The following is an 18,848-nucleotide window of genomic DNA, read 5'->3' on the forward strand; positions in this document are numbered from 1 at the left end:
CTATTTTACGTACTTCTAATAATTTATGGAAGTGAATCCTAATACCGCATAGAAAAAAATGATACAAACACGTTGATAAATGATAATAAAATTAATTTCTTATTTTTATTCTTTATTCTAGTAAACATGACCACATTGGCATGACACACAGGATCGGGTCGGGCTGGTGTAGCCTCACCTGGTCCTTTGCGGGCATTACGAGAAGTAGCAAGGAAAGATGGTAGTGCAAGAATTGGGTCCAGAGGCCCAAACTCAAATCTGGGCCGACCTCGCAGATGGGCTCTATGCCTCTAAAAATCACAGTTAAAGCTAAAGCTGACACTCCACTTTCTCTTCCCTCACAAGGCTGAGATTGAGAGCGTTCTCAAATCTCTCTAGGGTTTTTCTAGGGTTCTTCTCTCCAGCCATGGCCAAGCCAGGCCGAGCTCGCCCATCTCCACCCTCTGGTTCCGCTTCGGGTTCCTCCTCTCGCTCCCGCTCCCGCTCCTACTCCGGCTCTGATTCTCGCTCCTCCTCTCGATCTCGCTCTCCTTCCCGCTCCAGATCCTTCTCTTCATCTTCGTCTCAGTCGCGCAGTGTCAGCTCTCGCAGTCGAAGCGTTTCTCCTAAGAGAAAAAGGTTCTTCTTGCCTCTTTTTTGTATCTGTCTATTGAGTTGTGGAATGAGGATTTTTCTTTTTCCTTCTGTTTGGTTGCGGGAAAATCTAAGGGCAAACTCATGGAAATGCGAATGTGGACTTATGTTCATGACGTGGAAGCCACCTCTCCTTTATAGCTCTTTTCTTTCAGTTCACGACAAATGCCTCCTGTTTCTCTTATTAATTTCAAGAATACCATGCCATATTACTTTGGGAGTAGAAAAGAGTAGTTTTCCTTAATATTCCTTCCATAAACTTCTTTCATTTTCTGTTGCATGGGTGTGCTGAAATTGTGAAATGTACACTCTTTTATGCACAACTAGTAGATTATCAAGCGCCTGGCAACAAGGGGAAGTACATAGGAATCTTGTGGACAAGACATGCGGTCCAACTTCTAGAATTTCAATTCTAAATGTTTTTAGAATACCAGCATCGATCAAAATGGAGAGATGAAAATAGTCAGTTTAATATAAGAGATAGTGGATTGAAATATGCATTAAAACTCAATATTTTGCTTTTCTGATTCACATCCATAGAAATTAGGAAGGCCTGATTTTGATGGCTAGGCCCACAAGGAATTGAAATTTTGTGGTGAGTCACATCTTTGGAAATGAGTAGGCATAACTTTTAAGTAATTGTTCTGTTTTTCTTCTTTTGAGATAAAGCAATGCAACTGTTTTTTAATTGTTTGTCATGTTTATTGTGATGTTACATTTAACTCATTGTTCACTTGGATATAACATATATATGTACATGGTTCTTCTCCCACAGTCCTGAAGTAGCTAAGCGAGGTCGCTCCCCACCACCACAATCTAAAAGAACTTCTCCTCCTCCAAGGTAACTCATCAGTTCTATCAAAATTTTAATTTTGAATTCCTGTTTATTTTTATTTTGCTTTTAATTGTGTAACTCTTAAGCATTTGTTTTAAAGGAAGATACTACACTTCACAATGGAAAAAAATAGCTAAACTTACCACCCTTTTAATTTGATCATTTTCTTAACATGTGGGATTGTAGAGTGTGTTAGATTAAAGTTAATGCTTGATGCTTAATTGACTTAAGATGGATTTGAGTTAAATTCTACTAAGTTGTTGATTTTAAACTTCTTTCTTAATTCTTACTTTAAGTACTAGATTATTTGGTAAATCAACTTAAAAGTTTCCTCTATACTATTAAATTGACATATTTACCCTCATAATAAATTTGTTTATATATATGAACAACATAGGACAATTACGACAAAAGATGTTGGGATTTAGAAAAGTTATTTATTTTGACTTATTACTTTAAATAATTTTTAACTTTAAATTGTAAAATTAAGTTATCTTATTAAACATGTTTAATGTGCTCAAAGAATTAAAATAATTCAATAATTCAAATTAAGTAATTAAGTTGATTTACCAAACACCTTCATGGTTATGAACTAAAACCTATTAGCTATGAATTTTAACTTTCATGAGTGGAAAGTCTCCATGTTAGCTTCATTTTATGAATATTGTACTTGTACTGAGAAGGGAGGGGTTATTTAGGATCTCAAGTGTTTGCTATTGTGGAATGTGATGAGTTTCAAATTGACTACACTAAACCGGAAAGTCTTGAACTAGATCGGCTAATAAGTTAATATAAAGATGGAAGTTTGAAGTTTTAGGGGAAATCTATTGTTAATTTACTCTGAAAATTTAACCTGTCCTCAAAAGATTTTCCTAGAAAGTTTTATTTCTGCTAAGTTGCTCTAGAACTTGAATGTTGGCTTTTACTTAGCAATGTTGCCAAGGATTTTAACTACCTCAGATGATTTTTGACTTTTCCTGATGACTTTTTTCGCAAATTTATATATCTAGCTTTCCTAAATCTGTAATTTCTCAACCTTCTCACCACAAATATGCCCCTTTTTTTTTATTTTTTTTATTCCTTAACATCTTTTCCTAGAAAAGTTTATTTTCTACTAGTTGCTCTAGCACTTGAACATTGTCTTTTACTAGGCAATGTTGCCAAGGATTTTATAACCCTCTATCTCTCCATCCTACATAAAATGAGCAGACACACGTAAACAGGACTTATTAACAGATCAACTCACCAAAGCCTTCTCTTCAACTATTAGAGTGCGCTAACCTTGTTTGATGATTATGCTCTAATAACAGCTATCCTTTCCATTAACTATATGCCAATTTGTTTTTTCTCACCAACTCGGTCTATTTCCTTCCTATCTTTCCTTACTGTTGCATCACCTTTGACAACAGCGTAAAAGAACATATTAATATAGTTTTTCATCTATTAAATATTGGAATGTAGCTGAGTACCTGGCTTTTTGGAAAATTCCTTACGTAGGAGATAGTAATTACCTTTGGCTACTCTGGTTTCATTTCACAGGGTAGTCAGCTTGCAGTTGGGTGCTATTAACTATTTATTTGGAAGTGCCAATGTTATACGAAATTTTCATCTGCCATGCTTGAACTGTAGAAGTTTGAACTTTTCTCCTTTCTTTCCTACAACCCATTGTTTTGCTGACAAGGAATTATGCTTTGATTCCTAGCTTCCCTATGAGTTAATGAAAACTAATGTAGTTATACTTTAAACAATTTATTTCAATTATGCTCTTCTTGGTTTTCTTGTATAGAATTGTAGGTGCTATTCAAAGTTTTCTTATATTTTAAGTTTGGACCGGGAAAGTCTTGTTATTGGTGTTTTCCCTATGTACTTGTGAATTTCTTGCTTATGTTTACTTATGATCATTGATTTCAGGAAAGTTTCTCCCATTCGTGAATCTCTTGTTCTTCACATTGGTTCACTCTCCAGGAATGTGAATGAAGGCCATCTAAAAGAGATATTTAGTATGTTTTTTTTCCTTTCTTTTTTTTTTTTTTACTTTTTCCTATTCCTTGAGGCTGCACATTAGTGTAGCTTGATAATGGTTTTATGTTACTTCATGCCAATCTTACCAGCTTTTCCCCATTTCCTTTTCTTTTTCCTTTGGACATAGAACATTGATTATTTATTTCATCGAAAAGAAAAATATTTTAGTTGAAGGAAAGGGGAGATATGCTTCGAGAGAAGCAAAAGTAATGATAAACAGATACTAACCCAAATAGCCCAAAGATCATTGACACAACACCTACAACATAATGGCTTTTCACCTTGTCATTGATTTGTCAGCAGTTGATTTTAACCATCAGCCTTTTTCCTACATTTGTTCTGAGAATTGTCCTCAATGTATTTTAGAAGTTATGACAAAACTTGGCGATTTTGCCCTAATGCTAAAATTTTATCTCTTTAAAGATATTAATACTTTAATTTTTGTTAGCATTTATTAAGAAGTATACGTAGAGTGTAACTAAATGCATTGTAGAATTAGGCCACTTAAATGGAATTTAGATAGGTTAGTCCTTTTTATCCATCTTGAAATACCTCCCGTATTGAATTATTTTTTAAAAGAGTTGAAAGGATATATCTCTTTATGTACAAAAAGTGTAAGTTTTTCACCTAGTAGGTTTAGAATATCGATCAAACTTAAATGAGGGGCAATATTTTGAGGAATTTTATTTATAGAAGGCAATGCTCGATTATTCAGTAAGGCCTCTAGCTCGCCATAATTAAAAATTGAATGGGGATTTTATGGAGGGAGGATGGAGTTATGGTTTTTGGACAAGACCTTTGTGTGTTACTTTCCCTTTATTTGCCATTGCTGATTTGAAGGAGGTGTGGGTGGTAGATGCATGGAATCAGTTAGATGAAAGGGTTTGTTAACTCCTTTCCTCCCTAGGCTCTTCAACGTTTGGGAGGTGGAAAATGTGGAGTAGTTACTTTTGAGACTGCAAGGGAAGGGGGTGTATAGAGAAGTAGAAGATAGAGTGAGTTGGATAGAGTTAGAGTAGTAAGTTTTCTGTTGAAGCCCTCTACACTGTCTTGGGGCTGAGGAGTTTGATATCTTTCATGGTGGGCATCATATGGAATTCTTGGGTGCAATTGAAGAAGGGTTTCTTTGCTTGGGAGGCGGTGTGGGGAAAGGGGTTAACTTTAGATTAATGTGAAGGGAGAGGGTGGCCTTTGGCAAATATATGTTTTCTTTGTCATAATGAGGAAGAATCCATTGTTTACAATCTTAATTCACCATGTCAAGATGAGGGTTTAATGGCAATCATTGTTTTCCCTTTTTGGTGTTTCATGGATGCTATCCTTGTTGGTTAGAGAGACCTTCTTACAATGGTATGAACCTTTGTGGGTAAAAAACAAAAAAAGGGGTGGCTAGTAGTTCTAGATGTGCTAAAACTTTTAGGGATTCTTGGGTTGCCACTAAATTCACTCCATAGATTCAAAACTTTCTTTAAAAGGTCTCAAAAAGTGGCTTAAAAATTAATGCCAAGGCCATGTAGCGATTAGATCGTTAAGGAGTGCAAGAATAGCCATGCAAAAAAGGGAGCATACATGTGTACCATGTAAGGGCACAAAATGAGGGACACTAAATATGCGATTAAAACATGTGCTACATAGACAAAATGGAGGGTCTACACTTTGGTTAAAACATGTAGCTTTTTACTTGTATATTTTGGGATGCCTTCCTTTATATAATACTTTGTTGTTTTACCTATAAAAAAAGGGATTACAATGGTTATGATTTTGGGTGCATTATGTTTTGAAATTATAGGGAAAGACTTGGTTGTTTATTGAGGAGGAAAATGAGGATTTAGTGTTAAAATAGTGAGGTAAAAAAGAACTAGGTTTCATGATGGCTAGTCCTACGTTTAATATGGGAGTTAAGCAAGGACTCATTGTCCTAAAGAGGGCAAAGGAAGGGGGCTTCATCATGGGGTTCTTAGTTAGTAAAAAGGAGTAGAGGGAATGGAGGTCCATTTGTTATTTTCTAATGATACTCATATTCTTTGTGATGCCACAGAGGAGCATATAGATTACTTGAATTGGGCATTCATGTGGTTTTTAGGCAATCTAAGTCCTAAAGATCAATTTAGTGAGTTCCTATAAAAGGAAAAGATCGATTTAGTGAGTTGGTTCTAGTTAAGGAGGTTGCAAATGCGGAAGATCTAGCTAGGGTTTTGAGTTGTAGAGTAGGTACTCTCCCCACCAATTAACTAGGTCTTTTGTTGAGACCTCATTTCAAACCAATCAGGGTTTGGGATGTGGTAGAGGAAAAGTTTTAGAAATGACTTACTATGTGGAAGAGATAGGATCTATCAAAAGGAGAAAAATTGACTTTGATAAAAAAAACATTCTATCTAGCTTGCTAATTTACTTTATGTTTCTATTTTTCATACTAAAGAAGGTTAGTTAAGGCTAGAAAAGATCTAAAGGGATTTTCTTTTGGCGCGGGGGGGAGGGGGGCTCTTGAGAGAAAGCCACATTTGGTTAATTGGCCAACAATTTGTATGGATAAGAGGAGTTGGGTATTAGAAATTTGTCCATCTCTAACAAGGCTCTTCTCGCCAATGGTGTTGGAGATTTGCTTGTGAGAGCAACTCCCTTTGGAAGTGGGTTTTTGCAAGAAGTATAGGGAGGAAGAGGGCGATGCTGCTTTAAAGGAGTGAGGGAAGGATATTGAGTGGGTAAGGGTATAAAGAGGTGTGGTTTGGTTGGTTGTCGGAGAAAAACTTAGTCAAATTAACCTTTTAGTGATGGAAAAACCAAACCTAACCAAGCTTATTTAAGATTAGTTTGGTTCAGTTCAGTTTAGCTGGTCGGTTGGATGCGAGTTAATTTAAGCCTTAAGTCTAATTTGTTTTTAAAAATAATTAAAATCAATTTGGATTTGAAGTTTGAAATATATTTATAATTTCTAACTCAAATTCGCTAGATATGGAAGTCTTGGAATGATGGTTTGGTTTGGGTTTTATTTGTTAGGAGACAAAAAAACCAAAAACCAAACCTATCGAGAAAAAAAAAAAAAAAAACCAAAAGCCAAATTGATAAAATTGGTTTTCAAAATTCTCAAACCAAATTGATCTTATGGATGTTGAAAACTAAACTGATTTGATCCGTTTAGCTTGGATTGGTTTTTCGGTTTTGACTTACACCCCTAGGGGTTGGTGTGTGGAAAGCTATTGGAAGGAGATGAGGGTTCCTTAATTGTAGAACTAGTTTTAGGGGGGAAACAAGTAGAGTGTGAAATTTTGAACGACTACAACCAAAGATGGGGGTGTTGTTAGAACCCAAAGTTTGCAAGATAGCTTCATAACTCGGAGATGGGGTGGAGACCTTTTTTAGGAGATTGTTTGTAGTGATTAGAGGATAAGGTGGTTTGGTTGAACTTGAAATGTGGCAAATTCTTAGTTAAATCTTTCCACTCCTCCTTATCTAGTGAAAGAATGGGGACGTATCCTGCAATCGCATGTTGGAATCTATAAGACTCGATGATGGTTAACTTCTTTTCTTGGGAAGGTACATAGGAAAGGGATATTGACGTTAGGTCAACTCAAGAGGAGGGGTAAGAGAATTCTGAATATATGCTATTAGTGCAAAGTAGAGGAAGAAATGATTGATCACAACCTCCCACACGGCTCAAAAGTAGTCATGCTAGGGTAGCTCATTTACACATGATTTGGTCGGGTAGTTAATGCACTCCACAATGAGAGATGACCTTTTGAGTTGACATGGATCTTTTTTCAGGAAGAAGAGGAAGAAGCTTAGAAAACTGCTCATATGTGCTTATTTTTGGACCATTTAGAAGGTGAGAAATGAGAGAGCTTTTGATAACGCCGAAAAAGCTGATCAAACAATCAAGTAATCCTTTATGTTTAATATTTTTAGAGTGGGTTAGAGTCTTTATGAGAGATTGCTCTTTGTCCATGATGAACTTTGTTAATTGGTTGAGTTCTAAGTAGGCAAGGGAATTGTTTTTTGTGTATGCTCTCATGCACTTTTTTGTTAGGCGTTGTTAATACATATTTTTTTTTATATGAGTATTGTATTACGAAAAGGTGCTAAATTAGTGGCTTAAGATTTACAAGAAAGAGACACTCACCCCCTTACAACTAAAACAAAAAACCTGACTTACAAGATGTACAAAAAAACCCTTCCCTCAAAGGGAACCCACCCAATTAGTGAAATTAATTAACGTTGAAGGACCACATTTTATAAACAATTTAGACTCCAACCAAAGTAAATAAACAAAAAAAACTTTCAGCTTTTGCATCCGCCTTTGCATGGACAACACACCACCTTCAAAGGCAATTATGTTCCTTGCCTTCCAAACTGACCAAAACAAGCATAAAGGGCTTGCATTTCAAACTGCCCTACGCTTCTTGCCAACAAAAGACCCTTTCCACCCCAAGAGGGTCTCCCTTACCGAGTAAAACAAAGTAAAGAACAACTTTCAAACATCCCTTGTCTCTTCGCAATGGAGAAGAAGATGGTCAATGGTCTCCTCATGTGTTTGGCACAAATAACATCTATTTGCTAAAGCCCAACCCCTCTTCTGAACTTGGTCTAAAGTTAGAACTTTCCTCATGACACTTCCCAAGGAAAGAAGCTCACTTTTGGCTGCACACTAGAGTTCCATATTATCTTCATTGGGAAACACCTTGTTGAGCTCGACCCTAAGGCTTTGTAAAGAGACTATCGAAAAGTTGTTATCCTTCGATTCCACCCACCTCACCCGATCCTCCTCATCCACAATTACTCTCTTCCGAATCAAACACAACAAGAAGTTTTCCACCTCATCCATCTCCCAATCATTAAAGGCCTAGAGAAATAAGGGCTCCAACTCCCCTCTATTTCCTCAATTTCTAAAATAGTCCAAATATGTTTCACCCAAACCTCTTTGGAAGTAGCTAAGGCAAATAAGGAAGGAAAAGATTTGCATAAAGGTGTAGTTCCACACCACTTGTCCTTCCATAAACTCACCCTCTGCCCATTGCCCACCACAAAAGAAATTCTAGAGCTAACAAGGTGCCTAAGCTTCCTAATTGCTTTCCCCAGGCCTACACCATACCCCTCCCTAACTTCCCAAGAACACCACCCACAACGTTCCTCCCCATATTTCCCCCTTATTACTTGATTCCAAAAAGCCTCTTTTTCATTTGCATAGATCCAACTCCATTTGCCAAGGAGAGCCTTATTGAGTGCAACAAGGCTCTTCACCCCTAAACCCCTTTTCTTTTATCTAGATAAACTGTTGTCCACCTTACTAAATGAGGTTTTCTCTCTGGAGCCCCACCTCCCCACAGTTAATCCCTTTGAATCTGCTCCAATTTCATTCTAACCACTCTTGGAAAATGGAGAATAGACATAAAATTCGAACTTAATTTTAGTGTTTGACTGAGGATGGCATTTTCCTCTTGTTGTATACCTTAAGCATTGGTAGGGAGGTAAAAATTACCAAGCTCTTACACCATTTATTTATTTATTTGTTTTGCAAGTAGGCTAGAGTTATTAGATGTCTGAACAGAGAATGGGAATTGGGAAATGTTTTAAGATGGAAATTTAAATGAAAACCTAGCTAGTGTACTTAGCAAATGCTGTAACAAGTAAGTCTTATTTGCTTTATTTACTGCATATGAATGGAGATTTTATGTCAGAAACTTCTCCAAGAATTTTTTATAAGTTATTTTTTCATGTAATTATGTTTAAGTGGTGGTGATTGTTCTTTGCTAGGTAACTTTGGTGAAGTTGTACATGTAGAGCTGGCAATGGATCGCACTGTAAGTTTGCATCACTGTACACTATGTTGATGTTGAACTAATTTTTTCCTGGAATAATAACTTGAAATTTCTTTCTGCTTTGTAGGTTAATCTTCCAAAAGGATATGGATATGTTGAATTCAAGACAAGATCTGATGCTGAAAAAGCTCAGTTATACATGGATGGTGTATGGTTTTACTAAAATGCTGAAGCAAAATTTTTTTATGCTGGTTTTTTGGTAAATTGATGTGCTTACCTGCCTTTATGCAGGCTCAAATTGATGGGAATGTTGTTAGAGCAAAGTTCACATTGCCTCAGAGGCAGAAGATTTCATCACCCCCAAAGGCTGTTGCCACTGCTTCAAAGAGAGATGGCCCAAAAACTGATAATGTTGGTGCAGATGTTGATAAGGATGGACCAAAGCGGCAGAGAGAAGGTACTCTTTAGGATAGTTACATGTATGGAACTGGTAGATTTTGTTTGGTATTTGTTCTTGAAATTTAATTTCACTTAATACTATCAGCTTCTCCCCGTCGGAAACCTCCTTCTCCACCACGAAGGAGATCCCCTGCTCCAGGTCGACGAGGTGGATCTCCAAGACGACAGCTAGATTCACCTCAGCGTCGTCGTGGAGAGAGTCCCATTCGACGCCGAGTAGAATCTCCTTATCGCCGGGGTGAAACACCTCCTAGGAGGAGACCTGCATCTCCATCCAGAGGTCGTTCTCCACTTTCTCCACCAAGGCGGCATAGATCACCTGCAAGGTCAGTGACTTGTGACATGCTTACTTGTACAATTGCTTGAGTAGTTTTAACAGAATTTGACTCATTATTTTCTTGAAGGGCCTCTCCCCGAAGGATGCGTGGCAGTCCTGTCCGCAGGCGATCTCCACCTCCTCCAAGGCGCCGGTAATTGAGTTTGTTTGATTGTTATTTAAATTAAAATGGTTTATTCCAAGAAAAGGGATAGTTTAAAATAGTTCTTCAAAAGTTGCGATCCTAAGGATTCATGTAAGAATATGTTACCTAAAGGATCAATAAAAAGGGTGTAGACACTTATACTTGTAACCACACATTCCTTCAGGATCATCCCTCTGGATGATATCACTGAATATAATGAAACCTAGTGATTGATGCTGGCCTTTATACCTGCTGATTAATTGCAGCCATGAACTCCTGCTGATTGATGCTGTCCATACACTAGTTTTATAAGTTCTAAGAGTGTGTTTGACTGTGTTTTTACTCAGTCTTTTTAGTGTAAATGTTTTCTTTGGAAGTGTTTTAGGAGAATCAATTGTTTCTTCAGAACACATTACAAGAGATTTTTCAACATTGCAAGTGATTTTTCTAATTTTTAATAGTGTTCCCTAAATTTTGCCCAAACATCTGATATATATATTTTTAAAAAAAAACACTTTTAGGCTAAAAGTGTTTTTTTTGAAAACAATGCCAAACGGACTCTTAACTTTCATATGGATGGTTACCTGGAAGTTCTCTGCAGCTGACATTTCTGTTTTCTTTTCAAATGTGCTGCTTGAATTTAAATTGAATGTTCAAAATCTAGAAGCTGGTTTTACATTCTGGTAGTAGTTACATGGGAGTTTCTACACAGATTCCTACATTTTGAACACGTGTCTCTGAAAAACAGAGGTTAAAGTTGCTAAATTGAGCTTGTTCATAAATTCTACTTGTTAAATTTTAAATTACAGTCAGTTTAGGCACAAACTGAATTTGTTAAAAATTTATTTTGTGATAGATATTCATTTGCTTTTGTTGGTATCCTATATAGTTATATATCATCTGTTTCTTTTCACTCAGCTCACCTCCCAGACGAGCTAGGAGTCCACCTATGCCTAGAAGGTCTCCAGTCAATCGCAGACGGAGCCGCTCCCCCCCTGTTCGTAGGCCTGTTCGTTCACGTTCAAGGTCAATCTCTCCACGGAGGTAACACCTGAAAATGCACACTTCTGTGACAATAAGAATTTTCTGTTGGTGTATTCTCTTTTGTTTGAATTGTAGCCTGTAATCTTTGCTCTATTTTCTTTCTTTATTTGCTTTGCAGTTGTTTATGCATTGGGCTCATACCAGTTGGATAACAATGTACCTATGATATTTGTATTGGAAATGATATGCAAATTTAACTTCAGGATCCACAAAATGGAATTTATTAAGCTATTTGGTGTTGTGTGAGTGTGTGCATGCACCTGTGCACATTTTCATGCGTCTCTGCATGTGTCTATGTAAAAAGTTTCATGTGTCTCTGCATTTGCTTGTGAGAGGGTAGTGTAGAGAATATTCAGATTACACAATTCAGTATGTTCTGGGTCTCAGTCTATGTTCTTTTGCGGTCTTGTTGGGGATGGGATTCAGAATATTATTGGGTTTACAGTTGCATTCTATTAAATTAAGTGGGCAAGTTGATTTTGTGGATTACAGCTTGAGCCAACACTTATTTGCATCCAAAAGTGGCTATAACTCTAGGGGAGAATTTGCATGGTTACAGAAAAGAAATATTCTATCAACTGCTACTAGCACGTTAACCAATATGGGCTCTGCCTGGACACAAAATAAAATTATGTAGACATTAAACTCTAAAAAATTTGGAATGCAGATGCAGAGGGAGATACAACAACTATATTTATTAATATTATTGTATTATGTATGGTTTGCATAATTTTTTTATATGTCTTTATCTCAACTTCTATGGCTATAGCTCCATATTTGTGGGGTGTTGGTGCTTCTGACGGATTTTTGTTTGATTTGGGTGATAGTTAAGCAGTGGCTTATTTTTTTCCCTTTTCTTTTATTTTTCTCTTCCACTTCTCCTATTTGGTGTAGCCCACATATTCTGCATATACCAGGTTTGCACACCTTTTGGTCTTCAATGAAATTTAATCTATTTAAGCAAAAAAATGGTTATAACTTATTTATTTCATCGTCTTTTTCTTTCTTTTTTTTAATATGTGGGTCAGTAATGTATCTTAGAAGGATCATAATTGTGCTTATCATTGAATTAAAAAAAGAAGCAAAAATAGTGCTTTTTTCTCTGCATTTTTCTAACTCTTGCACCCATATCAATGCAATATTATTGCTTTATCTGTTTCTTTAATTTTTTAAAAATTATACTTATATTTCATCAGATACAATTTTTTCACTCTTTATCTTTTTCTTAATTTTTTCAAAGTTTATAAGATAATAGTATAAAATAAATTGTAATAAAAATATTTTGAATTAATTTCTCACTCTTCTAATTAAAGGAGAGATTTATCTCTTTCTATTTTTTAAAAAAAATTTATTAGATAAAATTTATAATGTAAAAAATAATTAATAGCATAAAAAATTTAAAGATGAATGTGAAAATTAACATCTTAAAAAGGTCTAGAGATAAATTGTAATAATTAATATAAAAAATTCAAATTTTTACTTGATAAAAAATTAATTATGAATTATATTTTATCAACATCTAGTGTATTAGAAGATTTTTAGTATAAAATCAATATATATATACACATGCAAAATAATGTCATGTCTCATTCATCCTGTTTCACATCATATTTGGAATGTGATATGGGTTCCAAAGGATGAACTGGGTATGGACAGTTCTTATAAGATTTCATTCTTTATAAAAGATTTTATCAGAAATCCATGGTTTTCATCCTTCAAAGACTACAAGTGTAAGTGTAACAGGAGCATCTGTCAACAAAAGGATCATCCTAAGATGATCATCTCATGGCTATTGAGAACGAATCAAATCAGATGGTTCTATTTCTCAATTTTCATGACTTGCTCCTATGAAAACAAGGTTGAAAAGATTGAAAAAAAATCAGTCATTATAAATTTTTAAAGTTAATCGAAGTTAACTAATTATGGGGTATAATATTTTCTTAAAGATTTTTCTCAATACTCTATTAAAATCAAAGACCTAGAGTAGATAGGTTCTTCATGTAAAATAGATATATTTTTCTAACTGAAATAAACTTTGTAGTATTATAGATAACTTATCTTACTTAGCTTATGTTTAGTCTTAATTTATTTTTCATTTTGTTATAAAGGTTGTGTACAAGCACCCACACGCATAGTTGAGATCCCTTTTATCGAATCCCTGTGTCCAAAGATTTTGGGATGCAAAGGATCAAATTCTTAGACACGTACTTGACACCAGTATTCAAAAACCCATGTGACTTAGGTTGGCAGAATACTCAATATGTTCTTCTGGACTGCAAATTCATTGAAAGCCTGCCTTTTATTGATAGCATTTTTTGCATGTCATTATTCATAATTTTCAAATGTGTATAAGTTTTCTCTTATGTGGTGAACTTGTCTGTAACAGAGGACGAGCACTAGCTGCCAGACATAGGAGGTCGTCATCCTACTCTGGATCGCCTAGTCCACGCAAGGTTTGTTTCTGCTGGTTTTGCTTTCAGAAAACGTTTCTTTGTAGATATCTAATGATTTTTTTGTTAATTTTAATTATAACAGGCTGTTCGGAAGATGTCAAGGAGTGGCAGTCCTAGAAGGTAGTATTTTTTAATTTGTGAATGTTTTCAATTTTTTTTTTCTGTTTAAAAATTTGAGTTGAATGTGAAATTTATCATAATGTTTTTTATTCCCTTTCTCATTTCTCTTTTCATCGAGTTTCAACCTTGCAGAAAACCATCATGTTTTTTCCCCTTTTAAAAAAATGAAATTTATTAACTATTTGTTTTTTCCTAATGACAAAAAGTTTCTGCAAAATAAATTGGCTCCATTTTTAGTTTTAGATGCTTTATGATGGAGATGGAGGAAGATTGCAATTAATCTTTAAATTGCCTGAGGAAAAAAAATCTCTGTACAACCATTTTTTTTAAAAAAAAAAAAAAAAAAACTTCTTTCCTAGAATTATTTTCATTTGAAACAAATGGAGTCAAGATGAAACAGAGGTGGAAGGAATAGGTCTCCACAAAAAATGATAAAGATAGAATCAGATTGAGAAAAAAAAGCCGGTTGAGGTATTTTCTCTTGCTGGTGAGCTTTGTTGAATCAACCAGGTGAGAGAGCCACCATAGCATGTCATATTTGGAAAATTCAGAAAGGAGGAAAAAGTTTCCTGGGCCTATCAATACTAAATTTTAATGATTGGGTCTTACACATCTATGGGAAAGGCTTTTATTAGGTCAACATGGTACCAAATTTCTTGCCTAGTTCTAAATAGTCTTTTGACAGATGAATCTCCTAGATAGGATGCAGGTTGTATTAGTCATTTATAATTGCAGGACAGTTGCTAGCAATGAAAATATGGGCCTAACTTGCCAAAATTTTCAGAGTATGTTTCCAGCACTATCAACACATACTAGGAGTGTCCATGTATAGATTTGGGAAGAACCTACCATAAAATTCCTGTTCACTTAAAGTTGATAAATAAGTATATATGTTGGTAGGCAAATGTGAGTCATTCAGTGCACGCACAGTTGTTTCATCTGTTATCATTTCCTTGCTTGTTACTGTTCCACAGCCTCCACCATAAGCTGTTTCATCCACTCTACCCCCTTAGGAGACCCATGTCTCATCATGGTGATATTTGTGATTCTGGATATGTAATCTTCCCTTGGATTCTCAAAATTACTCCCAACATTAACTGGACTTTGTATCTCATCTGAAAGTGCATGTGTCCATACAAATGTTGAAGTACTTTTTCCCTGTATCCCTCCATTTTACATTTCTTTTGCATCATTATGACTCTAATACCATCTAAAATTTCATATCAACTAAAATTTCTGTAGGGTAATCTTTGTCAAAATTCTACAAGCAACTTCCCACATCTATTTTTTATTTTTGTGATGCCATTAGTTAAAATGGTCATTACTGTTGTTGTTTGAATTTGAATTGTTTGTGTAGTTCAATGAAGAGGAAATTTGCACATCAAATGGATATAATGTTCTACATAGTGTTCTTGTCGTAAATTTTGTTTTGCATATCCTTGGTATAATGCCCATCAATGTAGGTGATCATTTGTATGATTGAAGAAGTCACATGATCATTAGTTTCTATTATTTTTATTTGTGCTTTTCTTCCTCCTCTTTATGACTCCATTGTTAATGCTCTGTTCCTAGTATGTACAGCGATTCAAGAGTGCATGACCATGGCTTGTGTATGCTGCCATTTAACTCCCATTGAACCCAGCAATTGGCACTGTCTTACGTCCAGTGCTGATGTTTGCCTACAAAGGCTGTGGAGAATGAAATCTGATGCTTCCTTTGCATGGACTTCACCGTATATATTACTTTCTTTTTCTTTTCCTAGGGGATGCAGATCTAGCCTCCATGGTTTTATTCTTGATCCAGATTTGAGGAATCTCCATCCAAAATATTCTGCTATTTCTTGTAAATGTCATCCTAAAAAGGATGTTTTATCATCATTTATTTCAAAGTTCAAGAAATAAGCTTGCAAAAAATTTAAGAATAAAGATTTTCTAGAAAAGTTTGCTGTTGGTGGGTAGCTTTTGGTAGAACTGAAAGTTTGGTGCCGAAAATCTCTGCTAGTGAATTTGTGAGGGGGTGTGATCATAACTGAGTTAATAAAACGAGAGCAACTTTTTGGTTTTACATTTGATATGAAGTACCTAGAAATTTCTAAGTTGGGCTCATTCCACTTAACACAAACACAAACTGCTTGGCTGATAAATATGTTTGTAGCAAGTTTACTTGTTTACTCCTATTAACTCCTGAAATAAATGATGTAACTGATCTTGGGCTGTGGGCATCCTGATCTCATCTACTCATAGTTCTGACCTTTCCATGGCTTGCTAGTGGCTAGAGTTTGAACTGAAAGGTTATTCCTGTCGTGGCTTATAAAGCAAATTCCAGGCTCATGAAATGAAAACTCGCCATCTTTCTTATATGCATCTTATTGACTTGTTCATAGACAAAACATCTGGAGGAGCCCAGCCACTGGCTGAAGGGTTTCTTTAGTGCTCATGCACTCTTGTTCCTTCTGCAGGCCTCTGAGAGGAAAAAGCAGTAGCAACAGCAGCAGCAGCGGTACCCCTCCACGGAAGCCATAAAAGCTGAACACCTGAGGCTTTGCTCGCTGACCCTCCTGGAATTCAATGCACCTGGATCTTGTGAAGGTCTTTTGCAGCTGAACACAAGTGATTGATGTTATGTCAACAGTATTTTACTTCGTAATTTTTCATGCTGACATGTTGGACTGTGCACTGAGCTGTGTAAACGGACATGTTGATGATTGTTAGGTTTTGGTTGTTGTTGGATTCAATGAACTTCTGGTTTAGTTTCTTCATTCGGTGCTGATGAAATATGTGATTACATTTAGACTTAGGATGTGTTTGTTCATGTTAAATGGATGAAAATATATGTATGAAGAATTTGGACTTCCCCAAAAGAATTTTCTGAGGAAATGTTCTCACCGTGTCAAAAGCCATGATTTGTTGTACCCACAAACTGTGATTGGTGGTGTGCCTTTGGTGCTGCAAGGCATGAATACAAAGACGATCTCTTGAAATGTATTTTGGGGAAAATTGGTCGTTTCATAGACGATAGTACATATTGTGATGCCCTTGATATGGGTGGAATCCAATGATACGACTATGGATATGCACCAACAATTTGGAGGAAGCTTAAATCTGTTTCTATACTTCTGATGTCATGGGGTATGAATTCAGGAATTGTTACCCTTTACAAACAATGATTGTGTCATTGTAGAAGGAAAGGAAGTAGATATATGTCTTTGATTACATGAACATTTGAAGCTCTAAACAAAAAGGATTTTGGGATCCAATTGAGAAAGCTAATAAAAGAACTCAAGTGAGTATATATTAGATTAATTTGAAGAGTATGGGAAAGAAAATTTAATTTGCTATTTAAATATTATATTATATACTACAAAAAACAATGGAGTGATAAAAATAAGAAACCACGGTGATAGGATTTTACAAAAGATATCGATGGAGTTAGTCATAATAAAAATTGACTATAAAACATGGAAAGTTTAGATGAAACTTTGAGAAATGATGAAAAAAAACAAATAATGCATATTTTAAACTATTTTTTTTTTAAAAAAAAAACATAATAATATATGTATGATAAAATTGGCTAATATTTAATATATGTTGATAACAAATATGACTTTACTAATATTAAGATAAAAAAAATTTATTTGATTTAATATCAAAATATTGATTACTATGGTTCTAATGTCATCTTGATTTAATTTTAGACACGAACATGCCACAACATAGAATACTATCTAGATTACCATCTAGATTCTTTCCCACTATTTATTCATGGATAGGAAACTCTAAGTTTACCCAAGTTTTGCTTGAATTTCTCATTCTACTTGATTTAGAACTCTACGTGACTTTTATGGAGGATAGTTAAATACCTTGTTATCATCATGAGCTAATTCCATTTGAAATTGTGAACCTTGTCCATAACCATAATTATAGGGAGCAAAAATGTTTGCCTCAATATGCTAAGTGCTTGCACTCATAAATTCAATACTCGTGAAAAAAATTAGTGATCATACTTTGTCTCTTTCCCATATAAGGCTTCTCAATAGCTCATAATCTTGGACTTGGTCTTGGTCTTTTAGATCCATGGTCATCAATTCACCAATAAATATTCTAAATTATCATTCACTTTGTCTATATTGTCTAACATCTCTTCGATGATCTACAACATTATCATTTTCTCCACCTTCATGATCATCAAGACCAATTTCTATATCATTATCTTCTTCATCTCCTATAGAGGCACGGCAACTAGAAGTACCAACATTGGTGTGACTAATGCTCATGGAGTCAAAACTAACTAAATAGGATGTGTTGATAGTTGCATTGCTATCCCAAATGAATTAGCTTCATTTTTAATGCCACTAGCCCAAATATTTTTAGACGTAACTTTTTCAACGGTAATTCCAAAATCATAAGTGTTAATGCTTGTAGATTAGGAAACTCATGTTCGCCATTCAAATTTATAGGTCTCAACCATGGGAACAACTAATCATCATCTTCTTTTCTTGGCTTTGTTGAGATTTCTAGAAGGATCTAAGAAATTTATTTCAACAATTTTATCCTACATATCTCATAACTTTAGCTTCATATTGTAATAGAAAAAAATAAACTATTGAAGCTTTACGTGAACAAGAAGATTTCATTATTATTTGTGATAAGAGTAAATGTGCTCCGATTCCTTTCACATATTGAAGAGAATGCGGTTTGTGATAGGATTCTTATTGCTAACTTCCTAGTGTGGAAGTTTTTGTTAGCCCAAGGATACCCCTAAGTGAAGTTTTGATGATAACAAATCATAGTTAAATTGCTAATGATTTTGAATTAGAAGAGTTTCAAGTTTTGATTTGAAAATTCAAAACGAAATTCAAGAAAATCATCAATTGACCAATTGGATGTAAGATCAAGGCATATGGAAGACTTTTCAATCTTAGGAAGTATATGTAAGTTGAATGCATGGGTACATTTAGGTTTTTCATTTCAATTCATGCATTATTAAAAACTCGATTTATGCACTATAATTAAATTTCTAATAAAACTTGAGTTTTCTCATACAAACTTTAGGTAAACCATTTTAAATT

The 18,848-nt window shown here is 35.0% G+C and overlaps 1 protein-coding gene across 1 annotated transcript; it reads left to right on the top strand.

Moving 5' to 3' along the window:
* Positions 1-340: 340 nt before the first annotated feature.
* Positions 341-16,640, top strand: LOC117908873 (serine/arginine-rich splicing factor SR45). The gene is made up of 12 exons (XM_034822673.1): positions 341-618; positions 1,409-1,474; positions 3,380-3,468; positions 9,239-9,285; positions 9,371-9,451; positions 9,535-9,700; positions 9,788-10,028; positions 10,107-10,172; positions 11,082-11,207; positions 13,594-13,660; positions 13,743-13,780; positions 16,239-16,640. The coding sequence occupies exons 1-12, from the start codon at positions 407-409 to the stop codon at positions 16,300-16,302; spliced, it is 1,263 nt and encodes a 420-aa protein (XP_034678564.1). The 5' UTR covers positions 341-406; the 3' UTR covers positions 16,303-16,640.
* The last annotated feature ends 2,208 nt before the right edge of the window (positions 16,641-18,848 follow it).

The sequence above is a fragment of the Vitis riparia genome, chromosome 19, assembly GCF_004353265.1.
Source record: "Vitis riparia cultivar Riparia Gloire de Montpellier isolate 1030 chromosome 19, EGFV_Vit.rip_1.0, whole genome shotgun sequence".
Lineage (NCBI taxonomy): Eukaryota > Viridiplantae > Streptophyta > Magnoliopsida > Vitales > Vitaceae > Vitis > Vitis riparia.